At 37.5% G+C, this 19914-nt stretch overlaps 1 protein-coding gene across 1 annotated transcript; it reads right to left on the reverse strand.

Annotated features, from left to right (window-relative positions):
• Window positions 1–325: 325 nt before the first annotated feature.
• On the reverse strand, window positions 326–18634 carry Smp_135830 (hypothetical protein; the record flags this gene model as incomplete). Its single annotated transcript, XM_018789547.1, has 6 exons — window positions 326–815; window positions 1412–1621; window positions 10634–11080; window positions 14675–14746; window positions 14783–14880; window positions 18396–18634. 6 exons carry the CDS (start codon window positions 18632–18634, stop codon window positions 688–690), a joined length of 1194 nt encoding a protein of 397 aa, XP_018654980.1. The 3' UTR covers window positions 326–687.
• Between the last annotated feature and the right edge of the window lie 1280 nt (window positions 18635–19914).

The raw sequence follows: 19914 nt of genomic DNA on the forward strand, positions 1-19914 counted from the left end.
TTTAATCAATCCTCGAAAGCATACCGGAAATGGGTATTCTTGTAGGTCACTCACCCCTGAGAATTAAACACTTTGAATTCCGAACAGACCATTGATTGTTAAGGGCTGATTTACTAATTCATTATTTGACGAACTTGATACACTAGCAGCACATTACACAATGGAGATGTCACGGGACTTAACATCAAACTCATAATGCAACAAACATTGCGTATGTTAAGTAATGACGCCCTCATCTCCAGGCTCTTTCATGTTTATTGACAATAGAGATCATTTGAAATAACTGTAAACAAACAGTTGGCAGAACAAACCAAGTAAATGAATTGATTTGCTCTCAACGTTTATTTTTAAAGTAGCTGATGAGTGGAGGGAAACAGCAACCAAGAAAAAACTAATGGATACATCATAACTTTTTTGGAAACTACAAAGTACAGTAGTAATTTAAAGTTTTAGTTAAGTTTCTTCTGAGAAATACAACATATGATGAAATGTACCACTTAGATACAAAGGGAGATACCAATAATGTTTCACAAATGCGTAAATGTCAGTTAGTCTAGGAAGAAGATACAATCATAAACAGCTTTAGGAACATATAGAAGTCGGATCATTCAAAGAAGTTCAGGAGGTACGAAGAAAATTTTGGAGAAAAACTATGAAGACATTTCACGTAGATCAGAGTAGCTTATATCATAGTAATATATTGTTCGAGCCATCCTTAGATGAAGTAGAGCTTTCAATACGAGGACGCTTGAACGAGTTTTGTGAGTTCCCTGTGCTACTGGTTACTGAAAATTTGGAGAGTGGATCAAGAAGATCTAAGGAAAAAATAAAGGTATAGATATCGTTGTGATCCAGTAGTACGCAAAATGGCGAAGTTAACAAAAAGTGAAAATATCAGGGATATATAAAGCCAAACCGATTCAGACAGATAAAAGGAAAGTGACATTCCGGTAAAAGCTGGTCACCAGCATAACGTTGGATACTGGGAAACAAGTCAAGTATATTCCTGAAAAAGTTTACGTTGACCTTATAAGCACAAATCGGTGATTGCCAATCGTATTTAATAAAGACAAATAAACGACTGACCGATCAAAATTATTTCCTTAATTAAATGATATAAGCCCTTAGACGGTCATTCTTGGGGCTTTTTAAAACAATCGACTATCACCATGAAGCGTACCAGCACTTTAGTCCTCATAGCAGGATTCATTTGGCTTTTCCCAATTGACGATTCTGTAGTGGGTTTTTTCGAAGTGGGGTTGCTAACCCCATACCCAACTCTCCTCCTTCAATTGGGCTTGTGACTGGTATTAGCCACAGAGGGGGTTCCTTTGAACGCTACAAGTCAAAAAATTCGATGCGAAAATATATGTACATGTATACTCCATAAAACGATGCAGGACAAACGTACTTATGATCTGTACAGCATCCTGAAAGACATTGAATGGATCCCGACTGATTGACTCATCACGATAATCAGTAGAATTACAGACACGGTTATTCGTTACTTGATAAGTAGGCAGTATTTGATGATGACGCTTTCTTCTCTGGGTCAATCCATCACAAACTAATTGTGAAATACTTGAATGATTGACAAATGAACTGATGGGGGGAATGAAAGCTGTGAATAAAAAGATAACATACAATAAACTTGTTTAAAATTAATCGAGAGTTATTTTATATTACCGCATAGCATATTTGGTAGTAATAGTAATAACCATGATCAATAGGACTTGAAAATCATGTTTATGCTGATGTACTGAACTTTGTAGATAACTTAGTTGTAATACGGAGCTGATTTGCAGAACGAAGTCAACACAGTAGGTTAACTCTATCAAAATCATTATATTATAAAACTTAAATTCATAAGTAAAAGAAAGTGAAGAGTGTGATGCAGCGTTGTTAAGAATATCGTATGGTATACTGAAATTTTCAAGTTACTATCGAGTCATGGTAATGAGGTAACTGTATCAAACAATAACAGAAATTCTTTTTTCAAACATTATTGTTGTGAATATTTTCCAGTTAATCATACATGTAACCATTAGATATTACACTTTCGCTGACATCGGATACGTAAATCTTCAGTTTTAACACAAAATAAGCATAAAAACGGTTGAATGACAAAAAACAATTTATAAATATTCATTTAAAAATACAGAAGACTCATTAATTTAATCTATTGAAAGAAAAACACTTTGTAGTATCCTTGAGTATTAAGTATTATACATTTTAAAACAATGACAGTTTAGTTAGTAACAAAAATGATATTTAAAAACAACAAACTAGATGAAAATTTCCTTTTCGTTTATTTAAATCTTTTGATAACATTCTACTCACTAATTGAAATTCTAATTGATCATCTTTGATAAATTTATTTAATGACGCTGCACTCTTCTATTTCATAATAGACTTCCGCATGTACAATTAACTATGAACATGACTAAATAGTTTAAAAACACCACATCATTGGAACTTTTTAAAATTTGGTTATTATTAAGCAAATCCATGAGCTAGTTAAGCAAAGAAAACAGGATAAAATTATTTGCTTTTATCCTTGGGATACTATGATGTGAAAAGACTACTTACTAAGAATCTATTTAATGAAAGGAAACTGAGAAAGTTTTACGTTTCTGCTCGACCAATAAAATTTTTTTATTTTGTATAATCAAGAAGCTTGTAATGCATAAATAAACCTGTTTTTGACGTGCATTGAGTTGTGAATAATTAGTGATTGAAGTAAGAAAAACCAGAGATGGAATGCTCCCTTGTTAAAAAATCACAAGTAACTATGAATACAACCTATGGGGTGAACGTGACAAATTTGCTTAATATTTTTAGTCGTTGCGCAATCTTACAAGTAGGCAAAAAATAACTCAGAAAAGAGTAAGTAAGGTAGTAACAGTTTTAGGTACATGGTAGATACGGTAAACAAGTCTAAGATAAACTAATTAGTAATTACTGAAATTAAGACTCAGAACGTTTAAAGTCAAAACGGAAAAATCTTCAAGTTAATTTATGGGTTCAAACTATACGTATGAAGCAGTATAGTTCACTTTATCCAAAGTAGCTCGCTCTGATGCATGTGCTACGACCACCTTCAATGCTATATATATATATATATATATATATAATATATATAGTTTAGATTTAACTTCCAACGTAGTTACATTTAGAAATGTTTCCCAGCATCCTGTTTTTTATATATTTGGGCTAAAAGATGATACACCAAGACATATTAGGCACACATTTTGATAACACTTGAACCGATCACTATCTTTTTTAATATCTGTGGCCATGCCGTAAAAAAACATTGTTAAGAGTTATGAAAAAAACAGCCGTTACAATGTCAACCCTTCAAAACTGAGCATCTACGACTCCGCAATCGAAGTCCAGGACTCTTGGTCTTGCATGAGAACGCCTAACCTCTGGACCACTGAGCCGGTATTCAGTGGGTGTACAAGCCTAACTCCGATCGATCCACGATATTGCGCGACCACCTTCCATCGTCTTCAGCGGTTAACTCGACTAGTACTTTTAGGTTTTTCAAAATTGTCAAGCCAGTCTATTGACAACATAAACAAACTTCTACTACTCTATGAAAAGACTATTTGTATGGTAAACAAATAATTTCATGTCCCGGTGATGTCCTTCCAAGTAGTATGTTCATTAGGGATTACGGTAAAAGTAGGTAGACCATCCGAAATTCTATTGTTTGTTTGGATATAAAGGAATTTATTTAATCAGGAAAAAGTTATAACAACCGAAAACGAATTTGAAGAACAACCAAACAATTGATGAATTAATAACAGATGAATCTTACCTACCTAATTATTGAAAAGTAATTAGATTTAAGAATAATCACCAAAGACATCACTGAACATGTATACCATCAGTCAATGTAATTATGCAAAAAAATGTTAAGAATACGGTGTGAAATAAAAGTTGCGAACTGCACAGATGATTGTTATGACCTGAGCGCACACAAAGAAATACATCAAAATGGAGTACGCCATCTCCTATATGACACTATAACATGCACAACAGAAACCCTTTAACGTGATTATAAACAAGCTTTATAATTCCATCCAAAAAGGGATCATGAATTCAAGTTCAAGAAGTACATGGGTGTTACCCTTGTGGATCTGACTGTAGAAGTATTAGCTCTTAAACAGCCTAAACGATTTAGGGCCGAACAGAATGAGAATGTGTTATACATAAACGTGCTTATTGTATCCGACAGAGATATATTAACTAAATACACAAATTAAGTTGCGCAAGAAATATGTTGAAAAAAGAAACAGTTTAAGGATAATCACAGATTTTACTGATCCCCAATTAAATACCACAAACTAACTGACAGATATACTGAACACTGTTGTTCAGTTACAACTCGTGAAATCCATAGAAATTTCTACATTAAAAGTGGCTACATTTAATAGTTAATTAATTTGCTTTTTCTTTGTACAGAGTTGCATGTCATCAGAATAGTAGTTTTTTAAGTCATTAATTCATAAGATGTGAAACGAATAATTTAAATTCTTTATAATGATAACTTTGATCCAGCGTTACCACGTACATTTCTATTATTTCCTGCTTCATAAGTTTGAGACTGTTATAGATTAGAATTTTAAGATTTCTAACTGAAAACGTTTGACGATTGTTAGATTAATGGATGCAAAGTGTCAATCCCCGACCGTTGCTGCTACCTTGACGTCCCGACCGTTGCTGCTACCTTGACGTGGTGGTCGGGCTTGCCTATCGTGATGAAGCAATCGAGCTATGCTGGCTGGAACAATCGTTCCTCGAGGTCCTACCATGCCAGACAGGTCGGTTGAAGAGCGGTGAGACTAAAAGCAGCAATCCCAAGGTCCGAAGGCGAAGTCGTGCTGCTGACTGTACAGAGGTGTGACGGCAGTAAGGTGTTTCCTTCAGACAACCAGCATGACAGCGATGCTGCCTTCCCACAAGGAGGGGTGGGGTTAGAAAAGGTCGACCCTAAAAATGCACACCTCGCCTTATCCCACGGATATCCGTCTCCGGCGGTAAGGTTTTTTTGAAGAACGGAGCTAACACAAAAACTACCCACAAAAAGGTTGTGTGTGACCGACCTCGAGCAGTTGTCCCTTGGGCACTGCGGTCACGCTCTCAGGTCATTAAGACCACTTCTAACCCAATTTCCTTTTCAGGTACCTCTAGAAGAATCCTTCCACGGTGTGGGCAACCGGGAAGTGATAACTGCCCTCATACCTCTAACAACACTCAAGACCACTGTATTCATAATCAATCTCCTTCTTCAATTCCTACTATTCCTTCTACCTTGACTTTCAACACTAAACTTCCTCTCTCGGTTTCCTCCTCAAGTGTCACCATGGCCAACGATTCTAGTGCGCGAAAAGCTGTCCCAGGTCTACTAAAACCTCGCTCCAAACTACAAATTGGAGCCTTCAACGTACGTACCCTATGCCAAATCGGTCGACAGGCCTCCTTAGCTAAAACCCTAGAATCTCGTACCATTGATGTATGCTGTGTCTCCGAAACACGCATACAGGATCCCAGTGTGGTCATTCACTTGACCTCACCTCGCCATAATGGACAGCCAACGAAATACACCCTCCGTGTATCTGGCGACCCGTTGGCTAGTTCTCGTGGACTTGCAGGTGTAGGCATAACACTAAGTACAAGGGCAGAACAGGCACTACTAGAATGGATCCCCGTTAACAGTCGCCTGTGTGCTGTCCGGCTAAATGGCTCCGTAAGAACTCGGAAGGATAGGGACACACGTCGTTGTCTTTTCGTCGTTTCTGCCTACGCTCCCACTGACTGCAGCCATGATGAAGTGAAAGATGACTTTTACAGAAAGCTCTCTGAGCTTCTTCAGAAAGCTAAGCGCACAGACATAGTAGTCGTAGCGGGTGACTTTAATGCCCAGGTAGGCAGCTTAAATCAAACAGAAAGACATTTAGGTGGGTGTTTTAGTATTCCGGCTCAACGAACCGATAATGGTGATCGTCTGTTGCAACTATGCTCAGACAATCGTTTATTTTTAGCAAGCACTAATTTTAAACATAAGGAGAGACATCGTCTAACATGGCGACCACCTGCACCAAACCAACGATGGACTCAAATAGACCATATTGTCATCAGTCATCGTTGGAGAGGCTCAATAGAAGATTGTCGCTCGTATTGGAATACTTGTTTAGACTCTGATCACGCTTTAATACGAGCGCGCATTTGTCTGCGCCTCAATGGACGCAGGAAAAGTACACTAAGAAGACCCATTAGGATTGAACTGGAGGACGAGAAAGCCAAATGCGAATTCCAGAAACAACTGAGTTCACATCTAGGCAGTTCTGCAAACGAGACTGACCCAGATGCTGCTTGGAAAGACACACGAACAGCTGTGGAAACAGCAGTAACATCTATTAGTTATTTAAACCATAGAGTTGCAAAAAAACCAGTGGATTTCTTCTAAGTCTATTTCACTGATGGATTCGCGTAAACTCATCCCATCAGGCTCTGAACATGACGAAGAGCGTAAACAAATGAGATCTAGGTTAACTAAAAGTCTAAGGAACGATCGTGAGCAGTGGTGGGCAACGAAAGCAAAAGAGATGGAAAAGGCAGCGGCTGTAGGCAACACCAGGCAACTATTCAGACTAATAAAAGAAACCGGAATTAAGAAGTCAAGTGTAAGTGAGACAATCTCCGAAAAAGACGGAACCCTTATCTGCTCTCAACCCAAACGTTTAGAACGATGGGCGGAACACTTTAAGGAGCAGTTTAGCTGGCCTTCAGCTACTGTACAACTACCCACTATTCCCAGAAAACCTGAATGGAACATTGAAGTAGGCCCCTCGACCCTACTTGAAGTTCAAAAGGCTATAGGTAATTTAAAACGAGGAAGAGCAGCTGGTCCAGATGGATTGGCTCCAGAGGTCTTTAAATATGGTGGTCCAATTTTAGCGATTAGGTTGACTAATATTCTGGCTAAAATCTGGGAGACGGATGTAATCCCATCCGACTGGTCACAATCACTTATTGTCCCAATATATAAAAAGGGGTCAAAATCATCCTGCGATAACCATAGAGGGACTAGTCTGACTAACATAGCATCTAAAATACTAGCCTCAATAATTATCCGGCGCCTAACTAAGACTCGTGAACTGCAAACACGAGAAAATCAGGCTGGCTTCAGACCTGGTCGTGGCTGTATCGACCACATATTCACCATTCGTCAAGTTTTAGAGCACAGACACGTTTATCGGCGTCCGACAATGATAGTTTTTCTTGACTTGAAAGCAGCATTTGACTCTGTAGACCGAGAGGTTCTGTGGCAGTGTCTGTCATTGAAAGGTGTACCTAAGAAGTACATAAACCTTGTGAAGGCTCTTTACTCGAACAGTATTAATCGAGTGAGAGCTTATGGCGAACTGTCATATGATTTTACAACCTCAAGTGGTGTACGTCAAGGCTGTCCACTATCCCCCTTTTTGTTTAACTTCATGATAGACCTGTTGCTGGAAATAACACTCTCGTCGACTGAATTTACAGGAATTGATCTCCTACCAGGGGGACCACTAAGCGACTTAGAATACGCAGATGACATAGTCCTGTTTGGTGAAGACGCTGACAAAATGCAGAGTCTTCTGTTGGAACTCAGTAATAATGCCAGGATGTTTGGGATGCGTTTCTCCCCATCCAAATGTAAATTGTTACTCCAGGACTGGCCTGCGTCAACACCCGAACTAAGGATAGGGAGTGAAGTAGTCGAACGCGTCGACAACTTCACTTATCTTGGAAGTCTGATCAGCCCTAATGGGTTGGTGTCTGACGAAATCTCAGCACGGATTCAAAAAGCTCGTCTGGCTTTTGCCAACTTACGTCACCTATGGCGAAGACGAGATATCCGTCTATCAATTAAGGGACGAGTATACTGCGTAGCAGTTCGCTCTGTTCTACTTTACGGCTGTGAAACATGGCCATTAAGAGTAGAAGATACTCGTAGGTTACTAGTATTTGACCACAGATGTCTTAGAAATATTGCTCGCATCTGCTGGGATAACCGGGTAAGTAATAGTGAGATTAGACGCAGGGTATTAGGGAACGATGGTAAATCAGTTGATGAGGTGATGAATCTTCATCGACTGAGACAGTTGGGCCACGTGTTACGTATGCCTGAACACCGATTACCACGACGCGCTATGATGACTAGTATTGGGGATGGTTGGAAGAGAGTTAGGGGTGGCCAAACCAAAACACGGCATCAGTGTTTAAAGTCACTAACTTCTAGTCTGAGCCATGTTGGCAGATGCAGACTGCCTGGTTGGGGTCCGCGTGACTATCGTAATCAATGGTTGGAGACTCTAGGTGACATGGCTCAGAATCGATCACAATGGCGTAGGTGTATACACTCTTTATCTTCCCTTAAACTATGAGATTAAAATTGCTTCATATCTCTCTTCCTTCCTGTACTATATCCTTACATACAACCTTTCTTTATATACTAACACCACTAAATTAATTACTTCTATGAATCCGGTGTTCATCTTGTTGTGCTAACGAGGTATGGCAACTTGGACCGATGCATATATGTGCCTGGTCCTACGTTGTAGCTGACTGACCGACTGGAAAGTGTCAATCGATTGATAATATATTATGATACGATGTGTCCGAGTGATTGTTACTAAACTTGATTATTGACTCACTCTCTCCAAATGAAATAATATTAAAGATAAGACCACCAACTAGTAGAATAGGTTTGCTCAATCTACCAAAATAACGTGTTCATACATAAAATATTAACACAAAAATAAATATGACTAGATGTTATGAACAATTAACCAATATCATTTTTATAGGTTACGCAATCTCCTACGGACTACGGCCTGACTATCGCGTCACAATAATCTATCCTACAAGGAAGTTTTTGAAACATTGTTTTTATGTCATTTATTTAAGCAGATCTATTGTATTAATGCTACGAAAAACCTAACTTCAGGGTGAAGTGGATTGACAAACATTTACATGAATAAAACGTTTCCTGTAACATACGTTAAGAAAGTATGAGTTCACAGACGAAAATATTGAAAAGTACTTAGTAATGGGTAACTTAGAAATAAATATGTTTTATTCGCATAATAGTATAGAATTTAATTAAAAAACTATATAAAGAGGTTAGTGTAACCGTCATATTAGCCAAAAAGAGTAAGTGGTTTCATTAGTATACCCAACAAATAAAAGATCATAAGATCTCACTTAAATCTAGGACATTTTAAAAGCTAATTATTAAATCTGAAGAGCAAAATAGAGCAACGGGTAAAATACCCATAGAAATCAGTTTCTTGAGCAACTGTTTTTGAATGCTTTTAAGTAATAAAGGGTACATTAGGACGAAAAGATGTATTTCAACTGATAGACTACTTATTATACCAACAGAATAAAAATAATGGTACTGATAGAAGTAGAGATTTGAAAACATAAGAAACGTATGGACCAGAAGGATGTTTAAGAAGTAAACGAAGAGTAAATACATCTTCACTTTTGTGAGATTTATATTATCTCTTATAAGTTACAACTGTCTCATGAATACCAACTAGGAAGCCTATACGGTTCATACCTGATAAACTGATATCATACCTTAGTATGGCTACACTTAATATACCTACGACGGATAATAGGATACTAAAAAGCGTATCACATAGACTTATTAAGTATATTCTTGGGTCAGAAAACACATACCTAGGAAAATGATGAATGTCCACATATTGATAAACTGACTAACAACCACTGACGAGTTTTACGATTGATGGCAAAACACTTTACCCAATGGCTTTAACAAAAAGCAACGCCTTGTTACAAGCACTTATGACCAAATATCTGTAATACGTTCATGTTTTCTTGCTTTTCACTGACAGATTGCTAGAGTAAACAGCATCCCAGTAAACTTCATTAATAATAAGTAGGGAAACATTTCGTTTCAACGGTTGAAACTAATAGGGCACCAAGAAAGGAATACAATGACGAAAACTCTGTAAAACCACGTGATAAAAGGTTAAAGTGAAGATGAATGTGAAAAACTACATACAGTTTATGACTTCTGGTATTTACAGAATGGAAATTAAATAGACTATCATGACTGATGTATCTAAAAGTGGTTTCTTAGAATATTATCGTGAGTTTTATTTTGGTTAAGGATTATTCTGTACTGGTATTGATAACTAAAACCTTCAAGCCTCCCCTTTTCAACAAGTATGAGTATATAGTATATATGACCATCTAGTTTAAAGCTTGTACATGGAATATGCAAACCATAAGTACATAACTTCCATTTTTCCTACTTTTAGTTATAGAGTTCCTAGCAATTTTTCTTATGGCTGTTATTTTTCTCTAAACCATATGATAAAGTAAATGAGTAAGAGACTACTGTGATCGAATTAATATATCTAACAATAATAAATATGAGCACAAACGAATCCTTGGGAGTAGTTAGTATGCGTAGACAGTTAACATTAACAACATAAAACCATGAAATGTCAAGTTTTTGACGTAAAAGAGAAAATTTATAACGGTGATAACATAGCGAACAGAAATGATAATATTGCTAATAATCAATAAATGTAATGTTGTATACCTTCTGATGCCGATAAAGAATTAGGCACTATCGACTTTACTACTTCATCGTTGTGTCTGATAGATCCAACTCCGTTGAGGCCATCAATGACACCATACAAATGTGAATCATCTAAGACTGTGTTTAAAACAGAAAAAAATGTTCGTTTCTTTTTGGAGCATCTATTACGACAACGCTTGTGACCGCAATTGTCCAAAGCAATTCGCTTAGATAAACGAGGACAATAAACACAATGGCGTGGACGCTTTCTTTGGAGTTTTCTGGAACGACCAAGTGTTTCAGTGCTCCCAAGTAATAATGATTCCAAAGGCACATAAACTTCAACTCCATTTTCCCCTGTAGTAGTTTGAATATTCTCATAAGCTAAATCTCTCAAATGAAGGCGCAGATACTGAGAACCGACGATTTTTCCATAGCTCAGTGCAGCTTCTACAGAATTCTGAGATCCTAAAGAAGTAAAAGGTTATGAAGTTCAAGCATATTACATTCGATAATGAGAGAAGTATTAAAAAAGGGTTGGTATAAAGTCATCGTTCTACATGCGCTGTAATGAAAAACTATGATGGTTTTAAATAAATGAAACCACAAGCTTTTCATATCGAATTTCGATATTAGAAACATAAATGAGTAGCTCACTAAACAAGTATAAATCTATGTGAGATTAGTAGTTAGTAGTGTGATTAAGGACATGGAATTTTCTGTAACATGTGCAATAAGAGCTTAATGAAAATAACTAGTATTTGTTTAAGGAGTCAAATCAGCTTTAAAGATTTTAAAATTGGATGATGTGGGGAGAGAAGACTTTGAAATTCAGAAATTTTGGAATTACAAATATAGTCCTTACACCAATAATTACTTACGAGGCACAGATGTGTATACCTACCTATGGATTAGCGGTTAAGAAGCTCAACCTTCAGCCACTGAGCCCCAGGTTTAAACGCCGTTCCATATACTTTAGTTTGAGCTTTGATCGAGTTTTGTTCTCTGAGTTGGATAGTTTGATCGTGGAGCTTTCATCGTTGTTCTAAACGGAATCATCAGCACAAACTTCACAAAAACTGGAAACTCAAGTATATCGGAAGCCGACCCACACATATCAAATCCTCAATTACAGTAACAAGAACCCAAGAGCTCACAAAATCAACTGCATAAAAACTCTGTTTAGAAAAGCGAGGACACACTGCAACACAATTTCAGCGCGGAAAAATGAAGAAAAATACTTGAAGACTATCTTTCAAATGAACGGCTACCCAATCAACTTCATCAAAAAATCCCAGCCAAACGCATCATCAGAAACAAAGTCAATTACAGAAACCAACAAACGGATCATCCTACCATATATAAAAGGCGTATCAGAAACTACAACGAGATTGTTGAAACATTTTGGAGTAGGTGTAGCACACAATCCAACAAAATTACCTTAATCAATCCTATGCAAACCAAAAGACAAAGTGACAAAAGGAGAAAAACCAAACATTATCTACAAAAAAAACTGCGAAAAACACCACACCAGACAAAGCGAATCCCCTCTTCATCTTTGCATGAACATCAATTAGCGGTCAAGAGCCATGACATATCCTCAAATATATCAATGCATGTGGACAACTGTGGACACACATTCGGCTGGAAAAACGTTGAGGCCTTCGATAGAGGCAATTCCAAAATTATCAGAGAATTTTTAGGAGCTTGGTCAATCAACAAACACATTAAAATCCATCCAATTTATCAGCCAATCAGAAAGTTTATGGACAAATATAGGACCAAAAATCAAATCAATGAGACATATAATCAAAATAAAGAAAACAATAACAGGTTAAAGGCTAACAATAACCAACCAATACCGAGGTCTGCAAGACAAGCCGTGAGTCGCATGTGGAGAAATTCGAACACTTCACTTCTAGCTGAAGTTTGTTCTGATGATGACCAGAATAACGATGGAAGCTCCACAACCAAACCATCCAACCCGGAGAACAAAATTCCATCAAAATCATCCACTTTGATAACAAATCTCTACCATCTCAAAATCATATTGTGGTGTGGGCTACTTATATCGACATAAGTAGTATATATCGTGAATGAGGAACAGAATATCTAGCAGCAGAAGATTGAGAAGAGAAGAACAGAAATAGAGAGCGATTGGTGTATAAATCCAAGAACAATAAAGCCTGAGACAATTAATGAACATTTTGCAAACAGAGTATGGTTTTTGTGTTTTATCAAGCAACTTTGTCATTTGTGCTAAATATATAATTGGTTGTCCTCATCTGTGTTTTTATTCACCACCATATGAGCGTAGTACTTTCGTTTTGGCTACTAAATAGCATCATTAACCCATACATTTAGAGCATGTCTTGTACCCAAGAACCTGGTGAATACGTTATTTTTAATTTAACTAAAATAAGAACAATGTTTTAGGGTAGGAAATGATTCCTAGAGTCAGAATATCAGACCACAGAGAATTCAGAAACCAAAATAACCGACAACTAGAATAAGAAAGACCGAAAGTGAACCACCAATCTTGTGGTTATTAGTCAAATGAAGACCCCAGATTAAACGACTTATACATTAACTTTAAAGGCACAGATCAAGACTCACTAGTAGAATATTAACTGGCTTTGTACGATTTATACTAGTTTTTAGACGTGATTTAAGAAAGAATTAGGAAACGCTAGTTACCGCAGCTCAAATTTAGACTTAGTTTACACGGATTCCATAAGTTGAAAAATACCAAATTTAGTAGAAATGTGTACCGATCGTAGTGTAGAATCATCCACCAAGGACGTGGGCAGGAGCCACACTTAAAGTTTGCAGAGCGATAATACCCGCTGGTTGCCCAAACCGAGGTAGGTGGACGGGGGTTCGAACCTGTAGGCCTAGTGGCCAAAAGTCGAACCTCTTAGACACAAAGCCATTGCTCTACGATCACTGAATAGAATGTGAGAACAATACACCTCAATCAACTTAACTAGTGTATTTCATTTGCTTATCGTGTCATGACCCATTTTGTCATCTACAATCTCATTCATTTACTTGTTCTGTTTTAATGCATCCATGGGTTTTTCTGTAGCCACAGATGTAATGATATGAAGCAATTTGATGTATGGGACATTCGCAGTTGATTTGATGGAAATCTAGAAACAGAAGCCAACGTTACAACTAATTACGTGAAGTGAGGATTTTGTATCAAATTCTTGAGATGAAAAAACCCTCTGAAGTTTCATCAGGGTTTTTTTTCTGACATAGTACTTTTGAGACGGACTAAAAATAGGATACGAAATAATATTGGAGGTTTATGTACTTTGTATACGAGAATTAGAGCATGATAAGAATGGAACAGAAGTGGTTATCGACAGTCCGCGAGGAGTTGAAGAAACGTAGTAAGGCAGCGTATATGTTTGTGCGTAACACGCAACGCACTGAACATCAATGAAAAATATTTTGTGGGGCGTTCATGATGATCAAAATAGTTTTCAATCACAAAACGAAAAACCAGTTTGTCAAGCAAACTGAAACCACAAAGTCACACTATGGGCTTAGAAATATTTTGCGAACAGAGAACAGCAAGCATTAAATACTTATACTTTATGGGCCTATAGCTACCGTCGTAGTGTGGAATGTTCCTCAGACATATGCTTCTGTGATGTGACGACGTAAATAACTTTGACTTCCACGAAGACAGTGGAACTTTCAAGAGATAAGGTATGTTCTTTTAGGAGCTAGTCATCTTTTTAGAACGTGACGGCATCGTCAGTTTTTAAGCATCCTGACGATGAAAACCTAATGAGGCAATTGGTAACTATGATGATAATTATTCCGCAACCTGTTGTTGTCCAATTGGGGTAGAACATGGACGTTACAGTCTTACTTCATTGAGTGTATTTATCAACACGCTCAAGGAATAATCTGTTTTAGGTGCCAGTTACAATAAGCTTAGAAGTATTAGGGATTTTTATTCAATTAGATGTTTGAAAACGTGACGCTTGCATAGTCAACTCCCTACCAAAATATTGCCTGGTACATACACAATAGTGGAAGACAAACCTCTATAGAACCTCTCAATCGAAGACAGCGTATCCAGTAAACTTTGAAAATCAGCGCAGTGATCAATTTTGCCTACAAAGTATTATTGAATTTCAATCCAAATTATACCTTTATATAGTTGGCACAAACCAGTTGCAGCACTTGCAAAAAATTCCCATACTTTTATAATTAGTCTACTGGGATCATGATCCTGCGGAGTATCACAGCTGGAAGCCATACAGGGAAAAAATACTGAACTAAGCACAGCTCAAAATTACATACTTTTGATTGGATTAAACAAAGTAAGGAAAACAGTAGTTTGCATTTACGCTGCCTAACTGTAGAATAAAAAAGTTTCATTCCTGGCAATCATCGTTATTGAATGCTTGAAAATTACTGCATAATGTTATACAGTAGCTATTAAAGGTTTTATAACCTTTTGGTTAATCTATAGAATTTTTAGCTACAAATATATCCATTCATTGAGTTTCGACTCTTAGTTTCGCTTGACAAGATCAGCTTCTTCATAGCTTAAGTGTACTCACGCTTGCAGAGAGGTATGGTTCTTGGTCCTTCTAGAAACTAAGAGGCAAAATAATTCGGTTAATAATAGAAATGATGGACTAGTAACGCTTAGAATAATCTCCGTTAGTACCTTCAGGATCAAAGTTATCGTAGTGCTTTTTTTAAAAGATTCAACAGAGTGTATCGTCACTATAGTTCACGGTAGATAATTTCATGACTAACTGATGATTTCTTTGTACTTGATTATCCGCATATTAACAATTCCAAATACAGTATGTTCACTAGTGTTAATCTAATCTTACCTGCCTTAAAATGCACGATTTCAAGAATTCCTAGTGGGTTTATTCATCCGGATACTTGTAATTATCATATTGGCTTTGCGATGAGGTCGAATCTTGGACAGTTGAATACTAATTCAAGCGGGGATGACTTTGTACATTATATGGAGCGGCTCGAATCATGCTGTATGACTAAAAAAGATAGTAAACATAGTAAATTTGCAACTTACTTACTGACATTCATCGGAAAAAACTTACAACCTGCTAAAGGATCAGGCTCTCCTAGAGCAAACAATTTCATTGTCGTACGAACACCGTCTATTAACTACCGGGCAGTGACTGAACTTGATTTTCAGTCAGTGAAAATTTCGAATGCTTTGCCCAGTCATCGTGATGAATTACACTCTCAATGTCGCTCAAGCCCGTGTTTGGTTTATAATGGTTCCAAACCTAGTGAAAGTACAAAAAGTGATTCAGCAAAGAATCGCAAAGCAGATTACGGAGGTGAGCACAGTTTGGGTGGATAATTGTCCATTTATTCATTTGTCTTTCATCATGCTAAGTTGTCTAGGTGTGATAGGTGGGTAACATTGAGTCGTTTAGTAAAACTACTGCTCGTTTCGCTAAAATTAATACTAATCTCTGTAATTTAGATCCGATTTACTTGGGTGACTTGACTGAGCACTTATTACGAATTCCAAGTATAATACGTTCATTAGTGCTAATTCAGTCCTACCTGCCCTGAAACGAACTATCTCAGGGATTCTTGGTTAGCTCATTAATTAGAATGCTTCTAGTTACATAAAACTCTTTCGTTTTCCACCTCTGTTAGATGTCCTCTTGGGTGCAGTTTATTACCGAGGTATTACTCGTGGAGTAGATTACGGAGAATATTTTGATTATTTGTTTCTGTCACGTAATTCTGAGAAAGATGACACTTTAGCTCGTTCAATAACTTCTATGCTAGAAAAGCAACACTTTGTTAAAAGAACCTTGGAAATCTTGGCAAACTTCTTTACTTTCAGTAGACATACTAGAAAGACAACTAAAAGATAATTTCTATGTGACATCATCCGAAATACCTGGATGAGCACAGTTCAAAATAATAATAAATAATTCATACCTCAAGGCAGATAATAAGTGACTATTATTGAAACCACGAACCTGTCTAGGTTAGACCATCATTGGAAACCTGGAAGTACTGGATGGTTGTTCCGTCCTGGTCTGGAGTTCGTCAGCAGTGCACACCCATGGTCCTACACGCACGATTCGAATCAAGAGCCTTCTGTCTCGTGCGAACGCTTAAATTCTAAACTACATCCAACAGGATTCTCATGCCAGGACGAGACAGCCATTTGGTGCTTCCTGGTTTGCGGTGGTAGTATAACGTGGATTGGTTCATGATTTCTTCGAAATCCAACAATCTCCGCAACCACATATCCAGAGAAAGAGATATTTCATCATATCTTCGGACAACTGCTTCCGAGTTTGGTTCCGACAAATGACCGAATCTCCAATTTCGCAACCGCTTAAATGTTATTCCAGTTGATCCTAAACGGCGTAATCAACTAATGCAAATTTCTCCCCTCATTTTTCAGTCCGTTAAAGATTTTTTCTTTATACATGTTTTTATTACAGATCGCCGTGAAATTGTTACGACACAACATTTCTTACTGTCTTGTGTAAGGAAACCGCATATTTCTCACAACAAGAACCATCACAACTCATTTAGATAGATAAATAATTGAAAAGTCACTTCATATCGGTTTCGCCATGGACTTTGTCATAAGTTTGGAAGTGTTGGATATATTTAGTGGCTCTTAATCTCACTCCAAGTGGATCGTTTCCGACTGTTTTCGAAACTCATTCCGCCAATCGTGCTACTGAATAACAGAATTAAATAAGTCAAGTGCAGGAATGAAGTTTGAATACGTATATTTCGCATGATCGTTGATCGAAAAGCGAAGAAAAACGAAGTGACGATCAATGAAGAAGGCAAAGGAGCCTACTTAGTCTAGCCAAGCGTAGGTTGATATTTACAGTCGAACAAAAATAAGTTACAGACATGTGATGAATAAAAAAATGAACACATATACGATTACATAAAAACAGACAAGGTCGATAAGCGAATAATTAACAAGGTCAAAATATGCCGTGAAAAGAATGACTAGATTGGTCTATCTAGAGACTGGAATAACCTGTATGGGCTTGACCCAGTACCAGCCCCTACATGTATACTGGATTTTGGTAAAGGTTCCAAGCTGAAGTAGAGAATCATTTATTTGCTATTTAGCATCTAACTTCCTTGCAGATCATCGTAAGTTAGCACTCTTCGCTTTAATACTTAGATGCAGCTTCTTTTATCCTTAAACTGGAACGAAAACTGTGATGCGATGCTCAACACACTTATTGATGTATTATTTCTGAAGATTTAATGAACATCGACACAGCCTAGGAGAAGAAACTTTAAACAGTCTAGTTGTTATTTTTTAATGGGTGACATTATGTGTGAAGGTCTGACTTTTATTGTGATCGTACAGACTTTTGAGAGGGAGGCGATTCAAAATTCACTGAAACACCACATATATGACTCTCACAACATTATTTACCGGAAGAAGTCTCATTTCTTTGTGCAGCCAGAAGAAACATTGACTTACAATATTGATGCTTGCACACCGGTTTAAACATGATTCTTGAATGCTGGTGAGAGTTTGTTAACTCATTTGGTCAAGCATAAAGTTGTGAAAGATCACCTCCTTCGAACAGGTTCAGTCAAAATTCGGAGCAGAGATAACTTGCTACTGACAAAGTAACTGTGAAACACCGATTTAATAAATGATGTTACTTCCTGAGGGAAAGTACATAAATCAATAGGACTAATGATTTACCTACATCTAGGACTGACTTCGGTGATTAGTTCCCTACTCTTCATTCGTTACTCTGATGATGCATAAGGTTGACTTCCCTGGACGATCGATGGAAAAGTCAAGATCAGTCCGGCCGTTGTAGCATCGGCCAGTAATGAAGTGTTAAGTGGATGGAAAATCCCTCGGTAAACTCTTGTCAACTTCGTGTGGTGATTCAGGTTACTTTTCGGCAAGGAATCAGATTCGCTCGTCAGAGGTCTTGAAGTTTCTGTAACTATTTCCGAAGAGTCTGTGATTATAAGAGGTGGCATTGTTTGGACAAACGAGGCAAGTTGTTTCGTGCCTTCCGAAAAGCTAGACTAAATTTTCCAGAAATTCATTTCTGTCCACTCATATCATGAGTTTACTTGTTCACTGACGGGCTGCCTCATATTACATGAGTATTGTAGTTTGGTATAAAGAAACTTGTGATCGAAGAAAGGATATGTATATCTACATGGTCAACGACCTATTGACGAGGGCTTGTCAAATTAAACTGCGGCCCACGAAGGCCTCATTTCGGCAAGCAAGTCTGTTATTTGTAGTATTAAATGTGGTTGTCTTATGCCGCCATGGACTATTTCAACCCCTCTTGGTGATTGCTAATATGAGAGCTGGGCTAAAGGTAAGCACTTCATAATCCACTAACTAGGTATTGGGTCTTTCGGCTTGTGTAATGTTCCACATTAGCTTACGCGATATCTTTCCTTCTTCTCCAGCTAGTTGAGACACTTGTGTTGTCGCTGGAGGTAGGGGACATGACGCTCAGAATTTCGGCAGTGTTTGGAGGAAGAAAGGATGGTGGTAGTCATAACAGATTTATCAGTTTTGTGTATGCGACCGTCGGCCGGCTTTGTGTGATTATAAGTGCAGATAATACTTAGGGATCCTCATTGACTAGGCTTTTAAGATGTGCGACTTCGTTTCAACCGACACTAGTAAATCCAACTAAAAATTGATGATTATCTTTTATCAAATTAACAGTTTTGTTGAGCAGATTCAGTTTCAGTTTGGACAAGACAGAAGGCTGGATGACCTATATGAGTCGAGGTGATGATGGTATCGTAGTCGGTCCAAACTCCATCTGGAAGCGTAGACAGATGGGGCTTCAATCACATGTTGAAGTAGTGAATTCCATTTGTTGATTACTCGATGGGAAAGTCGATAGTCAGTTGAGAAGTAATTTGTTCTCGGCTTGTAAACATTTTCAGAGTGTCCTCCCAAATTCTCTGTTTTTAAAGACAGGAAAAGTGTGGTTACATAAGATGTAAATTGATCACTGAGTAATTTAGAGTGGTGATCAAGTCACCTCTAACTCTTCTTTGTGACAACGGAAATAAGTTTGGTTAAGCCAGTCGAGCATCATACAGAAGCTTTGCTATTCCAAGAATCAATTTAGTTGCGGTTTTCAGAACATTTTCTAACAGTCGACTGTCTTGTTTTAGACAAAAGCTAGCCGCTTGTATGCAGTACTCCAGTTAAGGATGCACAAGTATTATATACAAGGTCAAAAAGTTTTATCATCGACATGGCTAAGGGCTCTACGCAGTAA

The sequence above is a fragment of the Schistosoma mansoni genome, chromosome W (assembly GCF_000237925.1).
Source record: "Schistosoma mansoni strain Puerto Rico chromosome W, complete genome".
In the NCBI taxonomy this organism is placed as follows: domain Eukaryota; kingdom Metazoa; phylum Platyhelminthes; class Trematoda; order Strigeidida; family Schistosomatidae; genus Schistosoma; species Schistosoma mansoni.